Source organism: Stegodyphus dumicola, chromosome 10, assembly GCF_044657685.1.
Source record: "Stegodyphus dumicola isolate Sdum_Otavi_A_Nest chromosome 10, ASM4465768v1".
NCBI lineage: Eukaryota > Metazoa > Arthropoda > Arachnida > Araneae > Eresidae > Stegodyphus > Stegodyphus dumicola.
This window is the reverse complement of record NC_140777.1, coordinates 84,671,725-84,696,903: the sequence shown is the minus strand read 5'-3', so window position 1 is coordinate 84,696,903 and position 25,179 is coordinate 84,671,725. Positions and strand designations below refer to the sequence as shown.

The following is a 25,179-nucleotide window of genomic DNA, read 5'->3' as shown; positions in this document are numbered from 1 at the left end:
GGAGACCTTTAGTCTCTAGACAGATCGACAAAGTCTCTAGTCTTTTAGTCTCTAGACAGATAGACTAAAGGAGTGACCTTTAGTCTCTAGACAGATAGACTAAAGGAGTGACCTTTAGTCTCTAGACAGATAGACAAAGTAAACAGATGTCTTGTTCTGCACTCGTTAAATATTTCTGCCCCCCTAGGGCGAAAAATCAAGCTTAAGTGGGAAGGAAAGATATAAGACATCGTGCCAAGAAACAATGTTGTGGTTACAGCTGTCGTTTTGCGATCACGAGTGAGTGATAGTCTACGATAACGACATGGACAGAATGATGGAATTATAAGTGCAATTCCTACGTTAAACTGGGCAGATAGGCCATAGTTAGTATCTGTGACATATTCATCAACGAATCGTATCAGCACTTCAGCAATGAATCATGCACAATATCTTCGGTAGCACAGGTGCTTAAGTAACGGAAAAACGCCTCTTGAGGACGAGATGCGATCTCCCACACTTTCCACGAGCATCATTTGCGAAAATGTAGAGCGAATTTGGAACTTCTTCATGCGGAACATCGGCATTGTTAACATATTGCTGTTGCCTTCACGATCTAACCAGCTAGATCTGGTCCATAATCCCATGCATTGTAGCATAGTCAAGCACTAAAATAGGATGCATGTAGATATCCTCAAGTGCAAAACCCAAACAACTAAAAAATATGTATGGCGGATGCAAAGATACGTTTTGCATTGACTGCAGGCTGGAATGATCCTGCAACTACGTTAAAAAACACACTTTCTAAATTCACTAAAACACTAAAATTAAAAATTAAATTAAACACTAAAATTCTAAATTAAAAAAACACACTTTCTAAATTAACTATTGATCAGCCTAGAAACAACCGTTTGATCTGATGTTTCACTTACCAATTCCAAGGATTCCTCAAGGCGTTTTCGACCGTACCAAAATGGGCCAAAAGGTTAAACCAATCATGCTTTTCGATGTTTTCTCTCGGAGCAAAAATCTCTGGAAAGCTAATAGAATAATCGGTATCAATGTCGCGGTAGTGCCCCTTTCAGCCATTTTATCGGAGACTTTATAATCAGATACATTTATATGAGAGGGGATCCACTGAAAACTAATTCTATTCTTTGTCAGGTATCCCAGATAACCGAGTATTTGAATACCCGCATGATCTCCAACTCGATTCCAACCTCATAAATGGTAAATGCAGTTACTGCTGTCTGAAAAGGTAGAAACTACAGCGACGGGAATCTTGGAAATTGGCTTCCACACCTTCATTTAGAATAATTCATTCGCTTCTGAAAACCAAGCGACCATCTGGATTACGTTTTGAAAGCTCAATAGTATAAAGTTCGGATTCAATAAAAACAACCCTTCCAGTATGAATAAGAGCAATTTTTCTGCCATCCTTGTCCTAATGGCATCTCTCGGAATACTACTTATAACCTACAGAGCCAATTGTAGTCTACAGTACTGAGAATTTTTTATTGTATAAGACATATGTTCCGTATGGAAAAATGCATCTGGGAATGCACCTCTACAAACACAGGGTTTCAGTGAGGTAGGCTGCACTAAATGAGAGATTAATTTTTTTTTCGATTTTCAATTGACTAACAAATGTATATCTTACGGGCTATTTTTTAATCGTTGATTATTTCTTCATTCCCACAAATATTCAGATGTTCGTTTTTGATTTTCAGTACTTTTTAAATTTGTTGAAATATTTCACCAGGTTCGAGTTATTTCCGTGGGATAGTGGTAGAAGATTTGCCTCATAGGCAGCTGCTTCTTAAACCTGGAATGATAGGAGTCGCACTTGCGTATACTCACTCAAGGCTTTGAAAGTTGATTGAGGAAGAACTTAAATGTACTGGAAATCAGAATAAGTCTGAGTCGGAGATACGTTATCCTGAGTGTTTTAGCATCAGCACCCAAATCTTTATCAGAAATAATTTTAAGAATATTGAGACTCTTACGGCTCTTTTTAACAGGATTCATAATGCATTAATTACTCATTCCTCCAACTACATGGTAAAATCCAAGCACTTCATATGTTTAACGCAGGAAGGACGCTGTTTCCTAAACTAAATTTTGGAATGACATAAATACAAGTGTTTGTTAGTGGCGGAAAAACTGGCATATTATTTTGTAGAACTAAAAGCCAGTTTGTGGTCATTTGAAAATTTCCACATGTCAATTTAGGTAAGATTTACATTTGATTCCATAAGATCGGCATCGGAGCCAGAGCACCACAGATTCAATAAGCATTCTAACCTCACATCTTCCGGATATGACTTTCTCAATTTCGGTTATGTACAAAGTAAACAATACCGGGCTCAGAATAGATCCATGAGTGACACTTTGATACATCATGTAGTTACAAGATAAGCAAATATTGTTGTTGTATTGCATGTATCAATCCTAACGTCTAGAAGATGCGGCATGCACCATAGATTCAATAAGCATTCTAACCTCACTTCTTCCGGATATGACCTTTTTAATTCCGGTTATGTACAAAGTAAACGATACTGGGCTCAGAATGGATCCCTGAGGGACACTCTGATACATCATGTAGTTACAAGATAAGCAAATACTGTTGTATAGTATGGATCAATCCTAACGTCCAGAAGATGCGGCATGCAGATTGGATTCTCCACGATCACAATGTTCCTGTCATCCAGCACCCATCTTTCGCGAGTTTCTCGCCAACAATACCAGGTTATCGCTTCCACACTTGCCCTACTCGCTAGATTTGGCTCCTGTCGACTTTCTTTTTCCTCAACTGATGGGTCACCATTTTCACGTGTTTGCCAAAGTCCATGATGTAACTGCAAAATACCACACACACGCGATCACAAAACCACAACTATGATAACTCCCTGTAAATACAGCAAAGATTCTTGGCACGCTGCCTTATTACGATTAATAATGATACACTTCTTCGTTTATTCTTTCTTCGTGTAATTAGATTTTATGTATTTCTATAGTGTTGCATATCAGAAACGTTTCTTGAAATTTTCAGATCACTAGGTAAACTTTCAATCTTCAATTATAAATATAATATGGTATATACTTGATATTTAATTTTCCCCCATTTTTATAAATATTTTCACATTGAATTATTTTATGAGAATTCAAATGAAAATTAAAGCATCACTGGATCTTAACGGGGAAAAACTGGTCCTGAGATCAAGGCATTAGCAAAGCGTAAGTACAGTCTATTTTAAAGACATCCGGTTAAATTCCCATTCTCGAGAAAAATGGATCATCAGGTTCCTGAATCTAAATGAAAACTTCCCATTGATATCGATTTCCATTTCTAAATCTGAAACAAATTTATTCAATCCATGAACTTCCTTTGCACCTTAAGTGAATTTCTAGTTTGTTAGTATTCGTCGGAGATCGATTACTTTGGTGGATGGTTTCGTTGCCTTGACGACATTCACTTTTGTGATGGGTGGTTCTATTGTTATAAATACCACATTATATTTTAAGTGTTCCCGCTTTCAAAGAAGTTCCGCTTTCTGCTAAAACTTCTTTAGAAATTTGACATCAATTCTATCGAAAAAAAAGTTAATTTCCTTTTTTTTTTTTAAATCAACGTTGCGTTTTGCGATCATAAAGATATGTGCTTTGTCTTCAAAATTTTTAAACCATTACAAATTTATGGCAAATAACATTACAAAAAATAGATATATATTTGTGTGCGTGCGTGTGTAATAAAATTTTGATGTGATGTAGTTGATGGTAAAATATATATTTCATTCATTCAAGAATAAATTTGGAACAGTTCTTTATCATAGACATTTGTGTGATACTTATTTTTACTAAAATACTAGTTTTAGATTATTTCCAATAAGTCGTAACTTATCGGAAAGCATAATAAAGTAAGGGTACATGAACAAAAAAAAAGTTCACGAGAGAAGAAAAAAATCGTAAATTTCTTCAGAAAAAAACACATAAAATTGTTAAAAAAGTACTATCGGTTAAAAAAATGATTCTTCCATTTTACAAAAGGCATTCTTCTTTTATGACATTTCTACCACTTGACGCCAGACTTGACATTGATGGCCATCTAAAAGACCTCTAGAAATATATAAAAAGTCATAAGCTACTTCATTGTCTTTAAAAAATGTTTGAACAATGCCTTATATCCGGACAGTACTGCCTTCTAATACATATTTTAAGTAACATCAGATTCAGCAGACAGCATCAAGAGCTACTATTTCAAGGTAGCTGATGAATGAATTTTGTTTTTAGAATTACTTAACACTTTTCATTTCGTGTAATTATCGCTTTCTTCGGAAAAATTTATACAATTTTGCAACATTTAAGGGCAGATGTAGCAGTAAATTCTGTTTTTTACATTTCCTTTAGCTGTTTCGACCATCAATAACAACGTCTGCGACTTTTGTGGCAAATTATATTAGGCACACTTTCGATTCGCATCATGTAATTTACATTCTTCTTTATTTGCCCATGCTACTTGTAGAGTTCTTATGTTAATTAACTAATTATTATGATTTTAATCTTTATTATAACGTTTCCTTTTCCGTAGTTCTTACCAGAATGTAAATTAATTAGTTGTGTATTAAATCAAGGGTTTTTAATGTTTTAGAGTGAGAGCTTTTAGCCCCAGTTTACGTTATAACTCCTAGCTTTCCCAGTACATATCCAGTACAGTACTCGGCCTTAGCCATTTTGATACCCGACATTAAAACGTGCCATTAATATTTCAGCCAGATTAAATAGTGTGATCGCCGACTACGTTACTTTGAATTTGAAATTTCAATAGACGAAGCTATAATCCGCTTGTCAATTTAATAGGGTCAGAAGGACCTTTATTTTTATACAATAACGACATTACATAACTTCGACGACATAATCCATTGGTCAATTTAATAGGGACAGAAGGACCTTTATTTTCATACAATAACGACATTACATAACTTCGTTTCTGTCACCGCACAGCTATAGAACCTCACAGTATACCATTGAGAACACCTTGATCCAGAGTTACCTGCATTTTTCATAATAAAAAACACACTTGAAATAGAATCATTTCGGGGTTCTAGTGCCCTCTGTTGACGTTGAGAACTGCTAATATTAAAATATTATTGCCCATTTCTGTTCCAATTTTGAAGAAGAATCTTCCGGAGGACAAGTATAAGGGTTTCCGAACCTTCCTCCCTTACCACTAAGCTATTTAGCCAGAACCATACTTCTTTGAAGAGATCTATGGCTATGCGTTTGAAATTATGAACGTCATCGACGAAAGAATGTAAACACTGTTTTAGCATTTTAGTGGAATGAGTTTGAATTTATGAAGCTCCAAGTTCAGCACTACTCCACATTTCTTCTCAAATAACATAACTCTTATTCAAAGTCTTTCGACGTAAATAATAGATTTCTTTCAGAATGAATCGTCATTCGGGTTTCAAAGCTCATCACGTGATTTTTTGTAACCGGTGTACCTGAAGCCACTAACATGCACAGATAACCCAACGTAATTGAAAAATAATAATAATAATAAAAAAAAATAAAATAAAAATTTTAAAAAATTAAAAAAAAAAGTTTAGCAATTTTCTTTGGTATCATAAAGTGAAACCAAACTTTATACAGGCTAGCAGCGAATTATCCCTAAGGAACAATTGAAACTTGAGAAGCGTGTAAAAGAAACTTCTTTTAAAAGTAGATGAGAACAGATAGTACACTTGGTACTTACAATTCAGCCAGTCACTTGTGGCGAGACAAAGTAACAGTAAATCAAGTGCAAAGTTTAAGTTAAATAAGCTACCAGCCAAAGACTGCGAAGATCAATTAACGCGAAATTTATATTTAAATATTTGGCTCAGAACGTAATCAGCGTGGATATTCAGCTATCGTCAATTATAACGTAAAGCCGAAGACTACATATCTTATTTGATCTAGCAACATAGTAATGTGGTCTCGAGAGACCCAACACTCTCTGTATTACATTTTAAAAACCTCATCTTAAATACACATGAACTAATTTGCATTCCGGCGGGAAAACGGAAGGGAGAAGTGACAGTGAAGATCCAAAATATAAAATAATTAGTTAATTAACATAAAAGAAACCTTACAGACTCATTTCCAAGACATGAATCAGTGATCCATATAGAAATGCTTTTCGCTTTTGAGGCTTTATGTAACGTCTTAGTTGCCTTCAAATACTCGAAAATGGTAATTGCCCTAATGAACGTTCATTACAGTAAGGCATTTTACGCTCTATTTGAGATCTAAGTCGTCTAGTACTGTTGCAGAGACATTGGGATTTCTTTTGGAAGCAAGACAGATTGAAAAGTTATCAATCGCCTTCGCCGGGAATCGAACCACGGACCTCTGAAATACCGGCTCAGTGTGCTGACCACTACACCACGAAGGCACGCGAGGAAGGAGGGAGAAATACCTTACATACTCCCCGCTTTTAAAGGGTGACTGGGGTTTTTAGGGAACCCAATCGCCAAATCTTGGGTGTGGAGAACCATCATCCAACACTCTTTTAGTTCGGGCGCCACTGTAGAGACATTAGGATTTTTTTGGAAGCAAGACAGATTGAAAAGTTATCAATCGCCTTCGCCGGGAATCGAACAACGGACCTTTGAAATACCGGCTCAGTGTGCTGACCACTACACCATGAAGGCACGAAGAAATACCTTACACTGTATACTAAAAAATACTCAAGATAAAAAACTTTTACTAAAATAGAACTTTTAATACACTTTGGCAATAACTGTACTTCGCTGGCTTCTTGGTGACTTAGGGTGTAATATTCAGAAAATACAAAGCTCATTAATCATTGAATGATTAAGACAACTAAACATGGGTAATTGACCCGGGTTCAAAATCTCTCCGAGCGAGCTAATTATATTGCGGTTTTCTTCATGCGTAATGTAAATATGACCTAGTTTTACTTTTAGTATTCTCCAGAAAGGCATCCCTTTCCTTAACCAGATGGTACTTAATCACCTTGCGGCATTCAAATAAACAAACTTACCAGCTAATAGGCAAATGTCAAATATATACGTTTATCAAAATTATTTACGTATTTATAAACATTTCAATTCTTTATAACAAGCATAGGGAAAAAAAAAAAAAAAAAAAAAAAAAAAAAAAACACCTTTTGCATTTGATTTAAATTATTACTCATTCAAGTACAGTCAAGTTCATTATTTCTATAATGAATCCATAGCTTTAGGTAAAATTTTGTATAAAATTTAAACAATGAAATTCTCATTAAAAAGATTACTATCATTATAAACTAAAAAAGGAAACAAGCTTCTTTAGAGCGCAACCACTGAGCCAGACTGCTTTCAAAGTACACATTAATTAGCCTAATGAGCTACTGTTTGTGTGTACTCCACGCATGATCAAGATTCAGATAAGTAAAAATGAGAAAAATGTTAGAGAAGTAATTAGAATTATTCTTAGAAAGTAAGTTGTCGTGTATAATATCCTGCATTTTGTTGTTAAAAATATTCGTAGAGGAATCTGTTTAAAATTTCTCCGCTGTTACGTTAAAGCCCCACTCATCTTGGCAAAACTATTGCGTAAAATATAAGATACCTTAATTAAGACACAATAACACGCTGAACAAATACTAATTCAGAAGGCAAACAGCAAAAATCTGCGTTATATTTTCAAATTTTCACAGGACTAGTTTCGATGGTTTTACCAAACCACATTTCCTCAACTGCAAAAAGCGCAAATGAACGAGATAGGATATAATGATCAGATAAGATAAGAAAGCCTGGACCAATAATAAGCAAGTGGCGCCATCTGTTGGTGAAACCAGAACTAAAACATAATTTCTTTAAAGGCCGAAGGCAAAGATGGATTGGAATTAGGATCGTTAACTAGAACAGAAAGATTTTTTTTTAAAATGTGAAATGCCTCTAGAAAAACCAGTTCTCCAATGGAAGATGTTTTTTGAATAATTTTGGCAGCAGAAAAATTGAAAGTGGGATTTTCGGACCAACAATGTTGGGCAACAGAAGGCTTCTGTGTTTCCTTTTTTCTAACATATGCTTCATGTTCCTTGACGCGAAATTTTAAGGCTCTCTTAGTTTGGCCAATGTAAATTAAACCACCACACTGGCAAGGAATACTATAAATACTCCAGGAATTCATATCCGGAATGAGGTCCTTGAGTATGGAACTCGGAATTTTATTGATGGGAGAATAAAAGACCGGAAAGTTAAATTTCTGAAAAATATGTGCAACTTTATAGCTAACTGATGGAAAGAAGGGAATGACAACAGAATTTTTATAATCTCCTAAAACAAGAGTGTGCCTTTTAGTGTGTTGAGATGAGAATTTTTTAGCTGCTTGATTAATAATGTTGGGGGAAAAGCCCCTGTCAATAGCTATTGCTTTTAAATAATTTAGTTCTTCATCAAGGGATAGGTTTAGTTCTGGTTTCATCAACAGATGCCGACCCTAGCTTATTTTCTGTACAGGCTTTCTTATCTTATCTTGTCAGGACTTGTGTTTCTCTTGATTTGCTTTGGAAACATGATGGTCCTGAATAGGAACAGGAAGCTTACTCAAGTTATGTTCAACAATGTGTGAAGTAGACAACACAAGCAGGAAGGGTACACGAAACCCTTTATTTTCAATACTTTACAGGTACTTCCGAACTTCGGAATACAGAGACCAACCACTTGTGGTCTGAACGTAAGAATATAAAACTACTAACTAAAACTCTAACTAAAAGCTAACTTTAACTTAGTATACAAATGCCTAGCAATAAGACTGGCCTTTATTTAAAAGGGTACGTATGTAGTACGTCAAGCTGCTGGAACTACTACAATACGTTCTCAAATATCAAGAGGGCTAAACCTCTGGCCTTAAAGGCAACCAGCAACCGAGTGAAAATTCGTAAAACTGCAATGGCAAGCGGTCTGCTTCCTAATTCTCCTCTTTCTCTCTCTTGGCAAAAAGCCACAACTTAAATACTTGGGCGTTAGCAAGACAATTTGCATAAGCAAGTTAAAGCATTTAATTCTGGCCGGAAGTAGAAAATAAGAAGTGATAGTACAGTTTTAAAATAAAATAAACGTTAGTAAAACTTAGGATCCTCACAATCTGATCATTATATCCTATCTCGTTCATTTGCGCATTTTGCAGCTGAGGATGGTGGTTCGGTAAATCCATCGAAACTAGTCCTGCGAAAATTTGAAAATATAACGCCGATTTTTGCTGTTTGACTTCTGAATATAAAATACCTTCTTTTTACTAGACTCTGGCATAAAGAATTATGTAAGTGCTGTCATTCGTTTATTCCTTCTTCCAGCGTGCCTTCGTGGTGTAAAGGTTAGCACACTCGGCGCGTATCGAAAGGTCCAGGTTGGAGTCCCGGGAAGGGCACTATTCATTTCTTCAGTTTCCTTTTATTAAAAAATTATAAGTTGGAGACCGAACTAAAAATGTGGTGGATAATGATTCAATGATTCTTTACCACCACAATTTGGCGACAGGGTTCCCTAAGTTTAAAAGGCGAGAGTATATAAGTTATTTTCTCTCTTATTCCAGCATGCCTTCGTGGTTTAACTGTTAGCACACTCGGCACATATTCGAGATATCCAAGTTCGAGACCCGGCGAGGGCTTTGGTCCTTTTCCCCCTCTCCTGCTTCAAATAAACAAATAAAAATAAATAAATAAATAAAAATAACGCCCAATGACCCTAAACCTGTGTCTTCCTGTAACTGAAAAGCAACAAATGCTTGACTTTCTGTTTTATTATGTTTCCGCAATTTAAATTTTTATTTTTCAACAGCATTTGTAAACGATACAAATGAAACATATCAAAACACATTATAGCAATGAATCAAGGAAGTTTCGAACGCCGTTTATTATGCAAATAGAACAAAACCATGTGGTTTGTACCTCTTCTAATTTCATTTATAGACATACTTTTAATATCTTCACTTACCATTTTAATTCATTCCACTTGTACTTTCATAAGATGATTATCAGAATATTTTTATTAGTTTTATAAATTATTAGAAATGCTTCTCATTTAAGTAACTATTTCTGTGTAGCCAGTTTTGTTATGTAATTATTTTCCCCCAAAACGGCGGGCACTATTTTGTCTTTTATCGATACTGGTCACGAATAAGATGACTAGGCGTGGAAGTGGTGGTCATTTTATTTGTGAAGGAATATATATATGAAAGAATGGACAATTACAAACATGTCTTCTCCGGGATTCCAACCCGAGCCGTTCGGTATCGTAATCAGCTCCCCTAACCACCGACCATTTTGTGTTCTCCTGCCCAAACACAGCACTTAACAGTCTCAACCAACCGGGAGCCAGATTCTGGCAAAACTGGTTCCAGAATCTACAAAGTAACAGAGTTGTCCAGCGGAAACTGGAAACAATAATTGACTACTGTACTAGCAATTACTCTTCTGACGCTGGAAGATAGTAGCCATAAAGTCTATATAAGCTAGTTCAATATGTCAGCAACAGAGTATGTGATATGTATGTTCAATACGTAATTTTGTATTTATGCTGCGCCAGGTTTTCCTACACAAAGTTCGTACTGTATCTGAATGCTGTACTGTATCTGTACATGTTTATATCTTCTATTTATGGTACCTAATTTATACTAAGGATCACGCGTACCTCAATGGCATGCTTCATGTATTGTTTTCACTTCAATTATTGTTTTCACTTCAATTATTGTTTTCACTTTCCGCTGGGCAACTCTGTTACTTTGTAGATTCTGGAACCAATTTGGTCAGAATCTGGCTCCCGGTTGCTTGAAGCTATTAAGTGCTGTGTTTGGGCAGGAGAACACAAAACTACCAGGATAACGTATATCTATAGATGTATAGATAAAAATGAATGGGAGTATGTATACTTTTGTTTCGAAATATATATGTATGTAAGTGTGTATATATCTGTATCTGAGTTGGTATTTATATGTATATACATATATTTTGATTGTACTCTTCTTCAAGTGCCTTGTATGCACATATATATTTCTTTTTTGCATTTTATAAATATCGTTTGCTCAGCCGGGGCTGCCCAGGACTTCGGCCTGGCAGCTAGTGATTGACTTCCGCTGAGTTGGTAACCAATTCTGCATGGATATATCTATACCTGGGTCGGAAGCCAAGTCAGCAGTTTACTCCCCTAACCACTATACCATCCGCGCGGCATATAATTATTTAAAAGTGTCTATAATAGATTTAGTAATTTTAATCGTAGAAGTTTCAAAACATGTGATTCTTTTCGCAATACTTATATATCTGTAACATTCTTACTGATAACTGAAAACGTTTTTCAGTTTCAGTTTGAAAGAAAAGTTCCATCCTGCTAAAATAAGAACTATTGTCAAATCAGAAGACATAAAATCTCTCCTTTTGTATCTAAATGATAATAATGTACTGCTTATTAATGTGATAAAATAAATCCTTTAAAAACTGTGTACATGCCTTTATTTGGATATTTTTAAATTGCAATAATTTTGCAAATATTTATACCAATATTAAAACTGTTAAACGAAGCTACAAAATACCTTTTTAACTTTTGTACGTTTGCATTTTTGTCTAATAACAAGTATAAAAATCGGTATTCACATATGTAGGTTATAAGATATTTTCTCCCTACTCTCTACATGCCTTCCTGGTGCAACGTTAGCACACTCGACGGCTAGATTCGAGTGGTCCAGGTTCGAGTCCAGGTTCGAGTCACGTCTCCTGTTTAAATTAACCTAATAAATCTAGAGTGACGCCCGATCTAAAAGGTGATGGATGATGATTCTTCCCTGCCAGGATTTGGAGGTTGGGTCCCCAGTCGCCCTTCAAAAGGGGGGAGTATATAAGGTATTATCTCCCTCCTTTCTGCATGCCTTCGTGGTGTAACGGTAGCACACTCGGCGCGTATTTGAGAGGTCCAGGTTCGAGTCCCGGCGAGGGATACTACATATTTTTCTCATCTCCTGCTTGAAATAGCTTGAAATAGACTCTAGAAGCTTACACACGTCTATATGCTACTTTTGTTTTTAAAATTTATTCAGTCGGTAACGATCTTTGGTTTATTAGATTAAAAGAAAAGAGATGTTTCTTTCAGCGAAATATTTAGGTGAAGTACAAATAAGGGATTTCCTGCTTGTTTACTTCAACAAAATTAGATTTGTAACACTTGGAATCTTTGCAAATCCAAGTGTTACAAATCTAATTTTTTTGTTGTTTGAATATGCCCAAACTCCCAAGAACAAGACAGCAGAAGCCATACCTTCAAGAAAGTCTTCCTAAGAAAAACTAACTCTCATATTTACGTTGCACATAAGAAAAAACCGTAAAAATATTCGTGCAGCTGCCCATTTATCAGGTCAAATCATTCAAAATGGAGTCAAACTACTAGCCTTCAGTGATTTTAACCGCTCAGTCACCGGGGAGCTTTAGTCTGCATTTCAAATCGTTTTCATCATAAAAGAATGTGAAATTTTTATGATCTTGCAACATTCTGCAAGTATATAAAGCTTTTGCACATTTCACGCGTTTAATGGAATCCCACAGATCACAGTTCTTAACCCGGCGGAAGTCGCACCAAGAAAAGTTACTAGAGTGGGCGAGTGGGGTATCACATACCCCAATATTTAAAATACGATAAAAATAGTATTATTTAGTTTTAAAACTGTTTTTTTTTGTTCTCGTGTATTATAAATACATGAATAATAATTGGGTTTCAAAAAATTAATTTCCGAAACAATCTTAGAGTTAAAATTAAGATAAATGAAAATAATAAACATCATGCCTCTAAGATTCATTGCATCTCTAATACAGCATGCTTTTTTTTATTTCTTCACACTTTGAACGAAATACATTCATGTGTTCTTGGCACAGAATGTTTTCACATTTTAAACATTGCATTCACGTTCCTCTGTCCTTGGCGCGAGGGCAAAAATTTATCACATCTTTCATACTTAGTTGCTTCGAATTTCATGTATTCTTTTTAATTCTTCGTCGAAACTTCTACTTTTGTTTTGCATGCAGTACGTCAATTTCTTGGAAAAGTATTAATCTCTGATCTTTATTCAGTACTTTTTTTCATTAATTGCAATGCTAAGTCCTTCAAAAACAGACTTCTGTTTCTGGTTGGTGGATTAGCAGTTGAATGTAATATAATTCAAGCATTTATTAAAGCAACATTCAGTGCAGGAAAGAAAATTACCATTGGCCACCTCCTTGTTATTCTGGCAATTGAATAATTGGCTGACATTTCATCCCCCACATCCACTGCTCCTTTAGTCATATTATCAAAACATATAATTCCTGACGTTTTATTTCTCCAATAGTATCATGTATAGTATGATCGTTAAATAATGCTGAAAGGATAAGAACAGTTTTTCCTTTTTTAGGAACATCAGGGATTAATGTTTTATCTTTTTCGAAACCAAAACGTTGTAGAAAATATTCTTAGCTTCATCTTCAGTTTCCGAAATGCAATCTTCATCGCTTTCAAATATTTCTAATAAATCTCACATGTGTTGCATCTCCAGTTCATAGGGACTCATTCTTTTTACCATAATACAGTTAGAAATTTTTAAGAATTTAATGTCAAGTACTTTAAAATCACTTGCGAGTATAAATATTTACTGTTAAGCTCTAGAAATAAATTTCTGAACTAAATATTCAGTCAGAAAAACACTTACGCGAACAGGCGCGTGGGATGTGTCATTAGTTCCAACAAAATACCTATAAATATTTTTCTGAAACACACAGGCAAAGAAAAAGCTGTTCTGAAAGTCAACCACAACTAGAAACTCAGCTACTGAAAGCAGCACAGAATTTCAGTTTCACAAGTTAGGAATATTCCACTTTTATGTAGGGTTGGGGTATGATACACCCCACGCGCTTTCCCGCGGGTTAAAGACTCTTTTTTATAATAGAATTTGTTTCATGTCATTCTATTATTTTTTGAACGCATTTCCCGATTTCTTACATTTTGTATTCTTTCGTAATCAAACTTTTTCTTGAAATACTTACCAGGTATAAAACAATTACCAATATTATTTGAAATGCTTACATTACGAAGGGCCAGAAAAGAAATGTTAAAAATCTTCTCCGTTTCAAATTGTGTTATTGAGATGTGTTAGTTTTGATTAGATTGTGTTATTTAGATGCCTGCTTAATGGGAATGCTTCTGAAATTGTTTACTGTTTCGGAAAAAGGTGAAAAGATTAAGATTACGAAAGAGAAAAAAGATTTAGGAGTCAGTTTCCTGAAAGACATTAAGGCTCCAGTAAATCAAACGGAAAAATTCGACTTGTAAAAAAGGAACTTTCTGATATTTGTGCCGAAGCGTAAATACAAATCTGACAGCGAACGAAATTGCGATCACAAACAAATCAGTTATTCCAAAGAAAATTAGTTTTCTGAATGGACCGCTGATCTTTTCTTTGATTAGAATGATATAAATAAATAACAGAAATGATTATAACCAGAAGAAAATTGTTCTTCCATAAACTGTAGACGGGGCTGAAAGACTCTTAATTTCTTAAATGGTGATAAATGGTACTTACATTGCATAACTGTAACAACAAGCTTTAAGGCTTTTAGCTTTTTTTTTTTTTTTTTTTTGTCATTCTGGTAGCTGAAAACGACGTTAAAAGTTATATATTTCGCAGCACCTTAAGCAGTTCGCTAAAATTACATTTTTTTATTGCGTATCATATTTATAGAAAAACATCGGATAATCAGGAGGTCTGGGATTTTGGCAAAGCCGAATTATTGGGCTAATACTTTTCAATGCCGCAAAAAGAATTTTTTTCCTGTTATTGAATTGCATTTAATGAATTATACCCAAACCAAATCCTATGTTTACTTCTAAAGTTTTGGATAAATCTTTGATCCAAAGTTCGGACTGAAGTGCCTACTTTGGTAGAAGACGTGATACAGTAATGTTTCTCAATACGAGTTCAAAGTTCACAAGATATGCTATACAATTGTTCAAACGCTTAAAGTTGCGAGGATTAGACTTGCTGGGGAAGATAAGTGTTTAAAATGCGTTTTAACAGCTTGTAGAAGCATTAGGTTATTTGGAAGCTGGCAAGATGAAAAATTAGCAACGCCTTCGCCGGGAATCGAACTGCGGACCTCTGGAATACGCGCCCATCATGCAGACCACCACACCACGAAGGCATGCCATGAAGGCAGGAAGAAATACCTTATAAGTTTATAGAATATAGTTAACAAGATCCAGCATAAATAATAAATATTTTATAAATTAATATAATAATTTAATAAAGAAATTAAAATCTCAGATTGGGAAGCCAAGCAAGAGGCCCTGCAACATAAAAATTAGTAATAAAGAAACTAAATAAAATAAAAATAATACAACCAGTGGATCGGTTAAAAAAGTGCCGGATTATGAGGCGTGCCGCACCACTGGATGCCGGTTTATCTGACTTTTATTACATTTGCTTATTGCAGTTATAAGCGCGGTTTAAATTAAACGTAAAGAAATTTTGATGATCTAAATTTAATACTTAATTGATCAAAACGTAATTACGAATTTTATTGATTACGAAATTCTTAACACTTTTTAACACTATACTTCGTTCTGTTAAAGAAATCTGAAAACTTTTATTTTGCCTAATGAGAACAGTCTTTGTCAGACTGGAGTGATTCTATCCTCTGACCAATCTGAAAAAATTCAAGAAAATTCTAAGAATAAAAAAATCTTTCTTTACGTATTTAAATTGAATCATGGTGGTGTGTTGGTGGTGTATTTAATTATGGCAAAGCACACGAGGGCTATCTGCCTAAAGGGAGGGATGCCTTTCGTGGAGGACTTTCTAAGGGAAACTAGCTCGTATACACGTTACACATGGGGAAAACCACGAAAACGCCCATGCAGCCAGCCCGTTCGCGGGATTCGAACTTCAGACCGAACTACCAGTGTTCAGTGTCTTTACCGCTCGGCCGCTGGTGGGCTAAATTGAATCATGAATGGATACCTTAAAACATCACGTATGCTTCTTTATCAGCAGTGCATCTGTACAAAGTCTCCATTTCCCAATTGCGAGAGATACAGTAGAACAGAAGTTCAACATTCGCTATTACGAATTAGCTTCAACCTGGCAGCAAATACGTCGTAGGGCAAAACTTTAATAGCTTAGGAAAACTTCTTTTGCTGTTTCACACAAAGCTGAGTCTCACAAAACATTTTGATTTTTTTTTTAAAGGGGGGGGGGTTAAAACATCGAGGAGAAAACAACACAAAAGGGGAACATAATAGTAGAATCGTGGGAGAAAAGAAAGCATCGTCGTAGAAAATAAAGCGATTCAAAAACTTCGCAGCTTTAAAACATCGTCATAAAAATATTGTGTTTGAATAAAAGCACTTACAAATCATCTTGTAATGACAGCATCGGAAATGTGTTTTCAGATTTTAAAACTTTAAATGCATGTGCCCAAACGATTTGTGAATGCAAGAAGGAACGAAGGATATTTTTTTGTTTGAATTCTCTGTGTTTGATATTTTTATATCAATTAAAGAATTTTTATTGAAAAAGCAAGAAGGAAGGCAACTTAAGCATTCAAAATCTGAAAATGAGTAAAAAATTAATGCTACGTATAAAGTTAACTGAATTTTAAACTAATTTAAATATCAAAGGTCATTATTTAATTAATCTCTTGCATAAAGTTGGATTGGTATGAGCTTCATTTTTACCACTATATCTTCTACGAAGTCGTTGTTTTCTTCACGACGCTTTCGACAGCTCTAAGTTTTGTGCAGACCCAAAAAATTTAATATTCTTTCACAAGCTTTTGGAATTTTTCTTTTGATCAAAAGTCATTTACAGGAAGATATTTTCATGAAACCAGAAATAAAAAGAGCATCAATTTAAAAAATTAACGTTAGATGAAAATTTTTAGTTTGCCATGAATGAAGCAGAAAATAAAGCCCGAACTAAATTAAAAAATGTTACTGCTAAATTTTAGGATCGCAATAAGTATCTGATTATATGGCCATAAGTAAGACAAAATTTAAAATTCTGAAATTTTTCGGTGAGCATAAAACTTTACTTTTTAAATTAACAAGTATAACATAACATAAAGAGAACTATATGCGATTTTATTCACAAAAATTAAACGCAGTACAAGGTCTTTGAGTAAGAGTTTGTATTACGTGAAAAACTGTTTTTTAATTCTTCTGTAAATACAAATACACTATCGGCTATTTATATAAAGTATTTAGTTACTTAAGATGAAGTTTATATGAAGTTATTGAAATATAAATACTTATAATATAAGTATTTACGATAAGCATTTGTATATCAGTATTATATTCGTATAAGTATTTACATGTATTTATTTTACTTATACTAATCGTATAAGTGTCTAAGTATTTGTATATCAATATTATAATCGTATAAGTATTTACCGGTATTTATTTTACTTATACTAGTCGTATAAGTGTCTAAGTATTTGTCGATAAGTCTAAGTATTTGTATATCAATATTATATTCGTATAAGTATTTACAGGTATTTATTTTACTTATACTAATCGTTTAAGTATTTGACGATAAGTCTAAGTATTTGTTTATCAATATCATAATCGTATAAGTATTTACCGGTGTTTATTTTGCTTATGCTAGTCGTATAAGTATCTAAGTATTTGTCGATAAGTCTAAGTATTTGTATATCAATATTATATTCGTATAAGTATTTATAGGTATTTATTTTACTTACACTAATCATATAAGTGTCTAAGTATTTGTCAATAAGTATTTGTATATCAATATTATATTCGTATAAGTATTTACTGGTATTTATTTTACTTATACTAGTCGTATAAGTGTCTTTGTATATCAATATTATATTCCTATAAGTATTTATAGGTATTTATTTTACTTACACTAATTGTATAAGTGTCTAAGTATTTGTGGAGAAGTCTAAGTATTTGCATATCAATATTATATTCGTGTAAGTATTTACAGGTATTTATTTTACTTATACCAATCGTTTAAATATTTGACGATAAGTCTAAGTATTTGTTTATCAATATCATAATCGTATAAATATTTACCGGTGTTTATTTTGCTTATGCTAGTCGTATAAGTGTCTAAGTATTTGTCGATAAGTCTAAGTATTTGTATATCAATATTATATTCGTATAAGTATTTATAGGTATTTGTTGTACTTACACTAATCGTATAAGTGTCTAAGTATTTGTCGATAAGTATTTGTATATCAATATTCGTATAAGTATTTACTGGTATTTATTTTACTTATACTAGTCGTATAAGTGTCTAAGTATTTGTATATCAATAATATATTCGTATAAGTATTTATAGGTATTTATTTTACTTACACTAATCGTATAAATGTCTAAGTATTTGTGGAGAAGTCTAAGTATTTGCATATCAATATTATATTCGTGTAAGTATTTACAGGTATTTATTTTACTTATACTAATCGTATAAGTATTTTACTTATACTATAATACTTATACGTATTAAAATATTTTAGTAATTTATCAGCCCAAAGGGGCAATTTTACCCAGAAGGGCTATTAATTTTGTTTTGGCATTTTGCGTTGAAAACGTAAATACTTTCAATCACGTTTCACACTGTTGCCACCATATTTTATCGCCCTGTATTATATTTAAAGAAATTAAGTAATAAAGTATCTGCATGATTGTATGTATGTTTCTCGCATTGTGATAAAACAACGGTACCTAGAGACATCAAATTTTTAATAACGTAATCCTGCACCCGAATATGGGCATCTGGAAGGCCAAATTTGGAATTTGGAATTCTTTTTAATATCTATTTCATATTTTGTAAAACTTTTACGAATTTTTGATTTAGAAACTCAACGATTTCAAAGAGAGCAATGGCAACATTGTACGAATTTTTATTTTTTTATTTCCAACGCAAGAGACGGTATCGGAAATTCTAAAGATATGCTCTTTTTAAATTATTTTGAGATACTGCTGTTGAATTGAATTTTATGGTTTAAGTGCGAAAAACATGATATTTAATAAATAAAAGTAGCTCACAAAACGTTAAAAAAAGCCTCTTTGGGCGTAAAATAAAATCTCAAAACTTTCAGATTTTGTTTTTATTTATAAATATAAATACTTTTACGAATTTTACTGAAATCGTTTTAACTGATTTCTTCATTATTCAGTTCAACATGATAGAAAACTGTTTTGCACCAAATAATAAGATTAAGATAAATTTCAATATAAATTCAGCAAAACTTTAACAAAAAATATTTTCACAAACTTAAATTTCATAGAATTCTGTAATCAGAATAACTATCTGATTCTTGTTAGCAATTTTTGTTGATCATTAAGAATGCAATTATTTTAATTCTTTTAATTTATTGAAAGAAAAAAACATTTAAATTTACTGTTTTCATAATTTTGGCGCATCTAAAAATTTTAATGAAATGAAAGCAGTACGGTGTGTCCATTATATTATTTAAATTCTAAATTTTTTTCATCATCACTAGGATTAAAGTAATCATAAAGTAAAAACAGTCTTTGCATAAAATTTGGTTGAAACAGCTCAACCACACTCCAGTGTCTCTTTGAAGAATTACCGTTTTTTACAGCGCAGTGAATGGCTTTCTACAACATAAAATTCTCCTAGAAGGAAAGCCTATTTATAGCTTGAAGTAAACTGAATTAATTTAAAGCCACTTACCCATTTGAAAGTTCAATTCACCCAGGAATATAGCAAAGGCTTCTATCCAAGTCAAAGAGCGTCAGAAAACTAACAGAAGAAGGCTAGCAAATACTTTCATCTAAGCGAATCACGTAACCCGTTTAATCAACAGAAACAGAATTTCACTTCTTTGTTTACCAGTATTAGCATTGATTATTCATCTGCATAATCACCAAATGAGCAGATGATATGAAAGATACAACAGAAAACAAACCTCCCGCCAAATAAACTATAAGAGAAAATTTAAAAAAAAAATACAAATTTAAAAGACTGAATGTCTGTTAAAACTAAAAGAATCGATAAAGAACAGACGTTATTATTCCTGGCTATTTACTTTAAAAATATTCTTCATTGAGTTATTTATCACCACTTATATAGTAAATCTTTAACATATTCAGCAGAATACTCGCAAGTGAAACTGTGATATCGTTCTCGCCGTGTAGCCATTTGAGAGCTTTGAATTTCTTAACTTGTCAGTCGAAAGTGCAAGAATTTCGCTTATCTTTTGCATTTTCTGAACTTATTTGTGTGATTAAGACAGCCAATAGCTATCAAATTCATTGAAAACGGAACTCAAAAGAGAAGATAACGTTACTACAATCAATATTTGAATATTTAATCTGTTAAATTTTTAAAATTCATAATCAAACATACATACTTTCGCATTTAGACACATAATCACATAAAAACATATACTTTCGGATCTATTTTTTGAATAATAAATACGGAAATGGACGATTTTACATTAAAAAATTTGATGTGTACACCACATGACTTCCTTGTACGGAATATTAAATTATACGCATTTTTTCTTACATTTTGTTTAAACTTATTGGATTTAATTATATCTACTTCGCCGACAGCGCATAAACCACAATAGAATAAGTGCATTCTTTAAAATTCACACTATTTGTTTACCATAGCGACACTCTGGCGCTAGGTTCACTGAACAGTATTATATTTCGTTCATATTATAACTCAGAATGCTCAAAATTTGTATCATTTAAAGAATTATCTAATCGTTGCCACATGTTCTATTCAAGTACTATAATAAAGCTAGAACGATGTATAAAAGAAATTAAGCAAACAAAACAAAAAAGAAACAGTTTTTTACAGACGATTGAGTATTTCTCATTCAATTAATTCAATTCTCACTTCGCGAGAAGGCAAAAATACATAAAAACTCAAAATATCTCTAGTAAAAATTACTAATTATTAAAAATTAAATTATTAAAAATTAAGTAAATCTTAAACGCTTATTTCCTCGAAAAAATTCCAGAAAGGATTAAGCATGATTTAAATCGCAATAATAAATGAAGGCGTATATATATCTTTGTTGTTGCGAAGCTATGTTTCTCTAGATTGGCAACAAATTCACTTCTCAGCTGTTTCAAATGTAAACAAGCAATGGCCGACATCAAAATAGGCTTAGCGGCACTTAAACAACTTTTAAATTGTTGATAATTCTAAAAATATTGCATACAGATTTACTAAAGGCATAAAACCCTTAACCGGAAGATAAAAACAACATAATTCAATCATTTTTAAAGAAAAAAATATAAAATTTACAAATATATAAGAGTAAAGAAACTGAAATCACTGAGCCGGGTAACAGAGTGGATATATTTATATACGTTTGGCGCGGCCGATTGAAACCAAAATACGAGGTGCACATCTACATGTTATAGTAGTCCTATATACAAAATTTCAAAGTTCTGAGGCTACTCGTTTTTGAGTTATGCGAGATACGTACGTACGTACAGACGCCACGAAAAATTCTCTTCAGAATTCATTTTAAAGCAGTTTTTTAGTTTTTTTTTTTTTTTTTTTGGAGGAAAAGAGTCTTTTATTCTGTCCTTACGTACAGATAGCAAGCAAAAACATCGTTAAAGTGCATTCGAAAGCGGTCAAAGTGGATATTTTCGTTGAAATATGCTGCCTGAATCTTTTCGCGATTACAATACTTCCTTTTTACTTCGTACAAGAAAGTAAAAATATATTTAAGCGTAAGAAAAATATCGATTCCAAGAAATTTGAAACATATTAAAAGAATTTGAAAAAATTCCCTGATGAAATTCAAACTACCAATAATAATTTTAGTTTTTCTGAACATTTCGTCTGAAAGAACTGAATTCGAGATATTCACATTACTTAACGCATTCAAGTAACATGAAAATAGCTTTGCACATAATCTAAAATTTACTAAATAATTCAGGTACGTAAAATCTGCTTTCAATTCCCTTCCGGGAACAATAAGAAAACACGGAAATCTCTCTAAAATGTCAGATAGAAGATACGCGATATTATAACCAACTTTTGAATGTACAGTGTTAATGATAGCTCTTTCACATTCTGATTATTCTTTGATGCCAATAGAGGACTGTTGAGAATTCGATATGATATTGTCATACAGAAGGGAGTTTTCAAGCTTTATCAGTATGATAAATCAAACCAACTGTGCTAATAATTTTCAAACTCTACCGATATGATAAATCAACTGTACAATCAAACTAAAAGTCTAATATAAAGACTTTCTATTGTATAGAAAAATAAATACTTTTATGTTTGCAGACAAATTTAAAGACAAAAATATAGTATCCTTTCTGTATACTTAAAATTGCAGTTAAATTGTTTAAGTGTACAGAAAAGGTACTAACACAATTATATTAAATGAAAAATCCGTATAAATTACGAACAAATTTGATTTTAATAAGCATTTTAGCCAAGATACGAATTTTCATGCGCTATAATTGGAGAATGAATACATCATGTCCGCAAAAGAATCACGTGAAGAGCCATATTGTGATATGTAATACGTCCACTTTAAATAATGATGCAGCACTCATAAAAAATAACATGGCATATTTAACAACAAGTAGTCCATATGTTCTGGAAATAAATTAGATCATCTCTGCTTTAGACTAAGACAGAAGCTTCTTGGAGCGAGTTTCGAGCACTAATGTTTTACCCTAATGCTCTCCATGCGCTTCAATGAGGTTTAACCCCTTAACTGCCGCGGGCGTATATATACGCCTTGCTCAGCCGATGCGTTAACTGCCCCTGGCGTATATATACGTCCTTCCAAACTGCTATCATTTGCTTTGCGCTGCTACACCTAAAATTATTCGCAAAGTTAACGTATCGGCTGCGCATCTGGGCGCATCAGGGGCAGTTAACGCATCGGCTGAGCAAGGCGTATATATACGCCCGCGGCAGTTAAGGGGTTAAAATCTAGGAAGCTTTTGAGTAGTTAATGCGGTTAATATTCCAATGTCTTAAGAAATACCAGAACTACTTTTATGCGAAATGTTGATATGAACTGCCATCCATGAAATGAAATGCATCCATGAACTGTGGGATTCTATGAACTGGGACACCCTTGTGGCGAATAAGAACTGAAACTTAGTGTAGACCAGTGAAGGCAAATCCTTTGAGCATGTCAAAATTCCGAAAATTCTAACTCGAGGGCAGTGTAACATATAGAATCATCCGTCTGCCGCGTCTGCCATATATCTGCTATATTTCCCAAGGACGCACTTGAAAGTACCCTAGATTAGCGCAGCGTATGTTGACAACCATAAAGCCGTTTCAAAAGACAAATACTTTTTGTATTAGGCAACTTTTGTCTTCGTCAACATCTCTCGAAATGCGTGATGCGTGTCACCCAAAATGGGTTCGCATATCACTTATGGCACACGTGTCATAGGTTCGTCATCTCTGGACTAGGCAGAACTTAAAGGCTGGTGAGATGCTCTGATGCCGATTTGTGAATGCCGATTCAGACTAGACAAGACTACATTATTTCATTTTGAAAACAATAAAGAATGAAATTGCACGTTGTGCCATAAGCAAACAGGTACGTTTGTACATATGGAAATATGTATTCAAATAGTGTAACTTCGTGTTAATCTGAAATTTAGTGTAAATGAATAAATAGAAGATATCAGTACAGTCGAATTTACTTATTCATGATAACTAAGCCTAGCTATTCTTCTTTCAAGAAGACAGCTGAACCAGAGGAAATGTCCATCGGACATAGCAGCCAAAAAAACAAACAAACAACAACAAAAAAAAAAGGTACGCAATTTTGAATCATATTATTTGAATCCGAATAAAGAATAATAGATCTTACCTGAATAGGTAGTAGATGCGGCTGGTGGTTGTAAGACCCCTTATTGGAATAACAGACCACGAAGAACTTTATTACAAAATCATTACCAATTAAGAATCTCATTTTAACTCCTGCAGTTTTATGCGAAAATTTATGAAGTTCTTCCACATCGAAATCCCTTACGATAAAAGCTGCTTCTATCCTACACCTTATCCCAATAGTATGTTCATACTGGTGCATTTTTAGTCTCGAACCCAAGATTTAACTGAATTGAACTAGTCAGTTAATAATACACCTTTGGCCTACATTTAATTATTACTGAATTTTCGGCGCGTGAGGCTGATAAGAACAAGATCTGAGTTTTAGCATAGTCATAGTCTGGCATAGACGAGCACTCGAGTACGGAGTAGCACATAATCATGAAAAATTGTCGTTACTTTTTGGGATGTCCTCACTCATGATCTGAAATGGAAGGAAGACATAAGCTGAGCAGCTATGGGACATCGATTGCGTTTTCAGGGCATTTTAACTAAACGTATGTCTTGACCCATCCTTATAGCACTAGGAAGGTGTCCTAGCACGCAGCTAAAACAGATTTCATTAATTTCAAATGTTTACTTAAATTCTAAATAATGCATAGCAATCTATTTCAAACTGTTTGGCAATATCTATCGCATTGACAGTATTTCCACATTTCCAATAAATATTTTAAGCATTTTATCATCTAAACAGTGTTAAATTCTACTTCATTCCACCATATCAATTCACCTATGGCCTTTTTATCCTCAGTTATTAGGAACAAACTGTATTACATTTGCTTTCATGATTCTAAATTGTGCACCAACTTTCTACTTATGCATTAATAATTATGGGAATTATCAGAAGCTATTTCCTCCGAATATGCAATTGCAATCTTTACAAATTGCGTTGGTCTTTAGATTTTAGATACTAGTGTAATTAAGACTTTACATCATTTCAGAACCAATACATACGAAGAACGAAAAGCAGAACACAGTGCAAAATTCATTTTTACGAAGAAACAAATCCCAGACATAGAATTCATTTCCATGAAATATATTTCTTTAGTTGCACTGAAACTTTTGAAAGCTGACAAGGCATCGAAGAATAACGTATAGCTATACAACTACAAAATAAATAAATATTTAAAATATGTAAATTTATGAAATAAGATCCAGACGAGAAAGTGGTTAGTGACTCTGACTGCCGGACCGAAGGGCCCAGGCTCAAATCTCGGAGAAGGCATGGATGTATATGTCCGTCCCTTCATAGGAGACAACGGTGAACCACCTATTAGGTGCCTCCATAATAAAGTGACCACC

General features: G+C 33.6%; 1 protein-coding gene across 4 annotated transcripts in view; it reads right to left on the bottom strand.

The window, feature by feature from the left end:
• The window catches only part of LOC118186305 (uncharacterized), a 444,127-nt gene that overhangs the window by 251,848 nt on the left and 167,100 nt on the right, over positions 1-25,179 (bottom strand). The window contains exon 1 of one of the 4 annotated variants that reach the window (XM_085825194.1): positions 19,708-20,170. The exons of 2 other annotated variants lie outside the window; for them this stretch is intronic. In XM_085825194.1, the coding sequence (XP_085681320.1) occupies positions 19,708-19,711 (4 nt within the window). In that variant the 5' untranslated portion in view covers positions 19,712-20,170. Of the gene's footprint in view, positions 1-19,707; positions 20,171-25,179 lie in introns of those variants that run through there. One more of the 4 variants, XM_085825200.1, reaches the window with a different exon arrangement.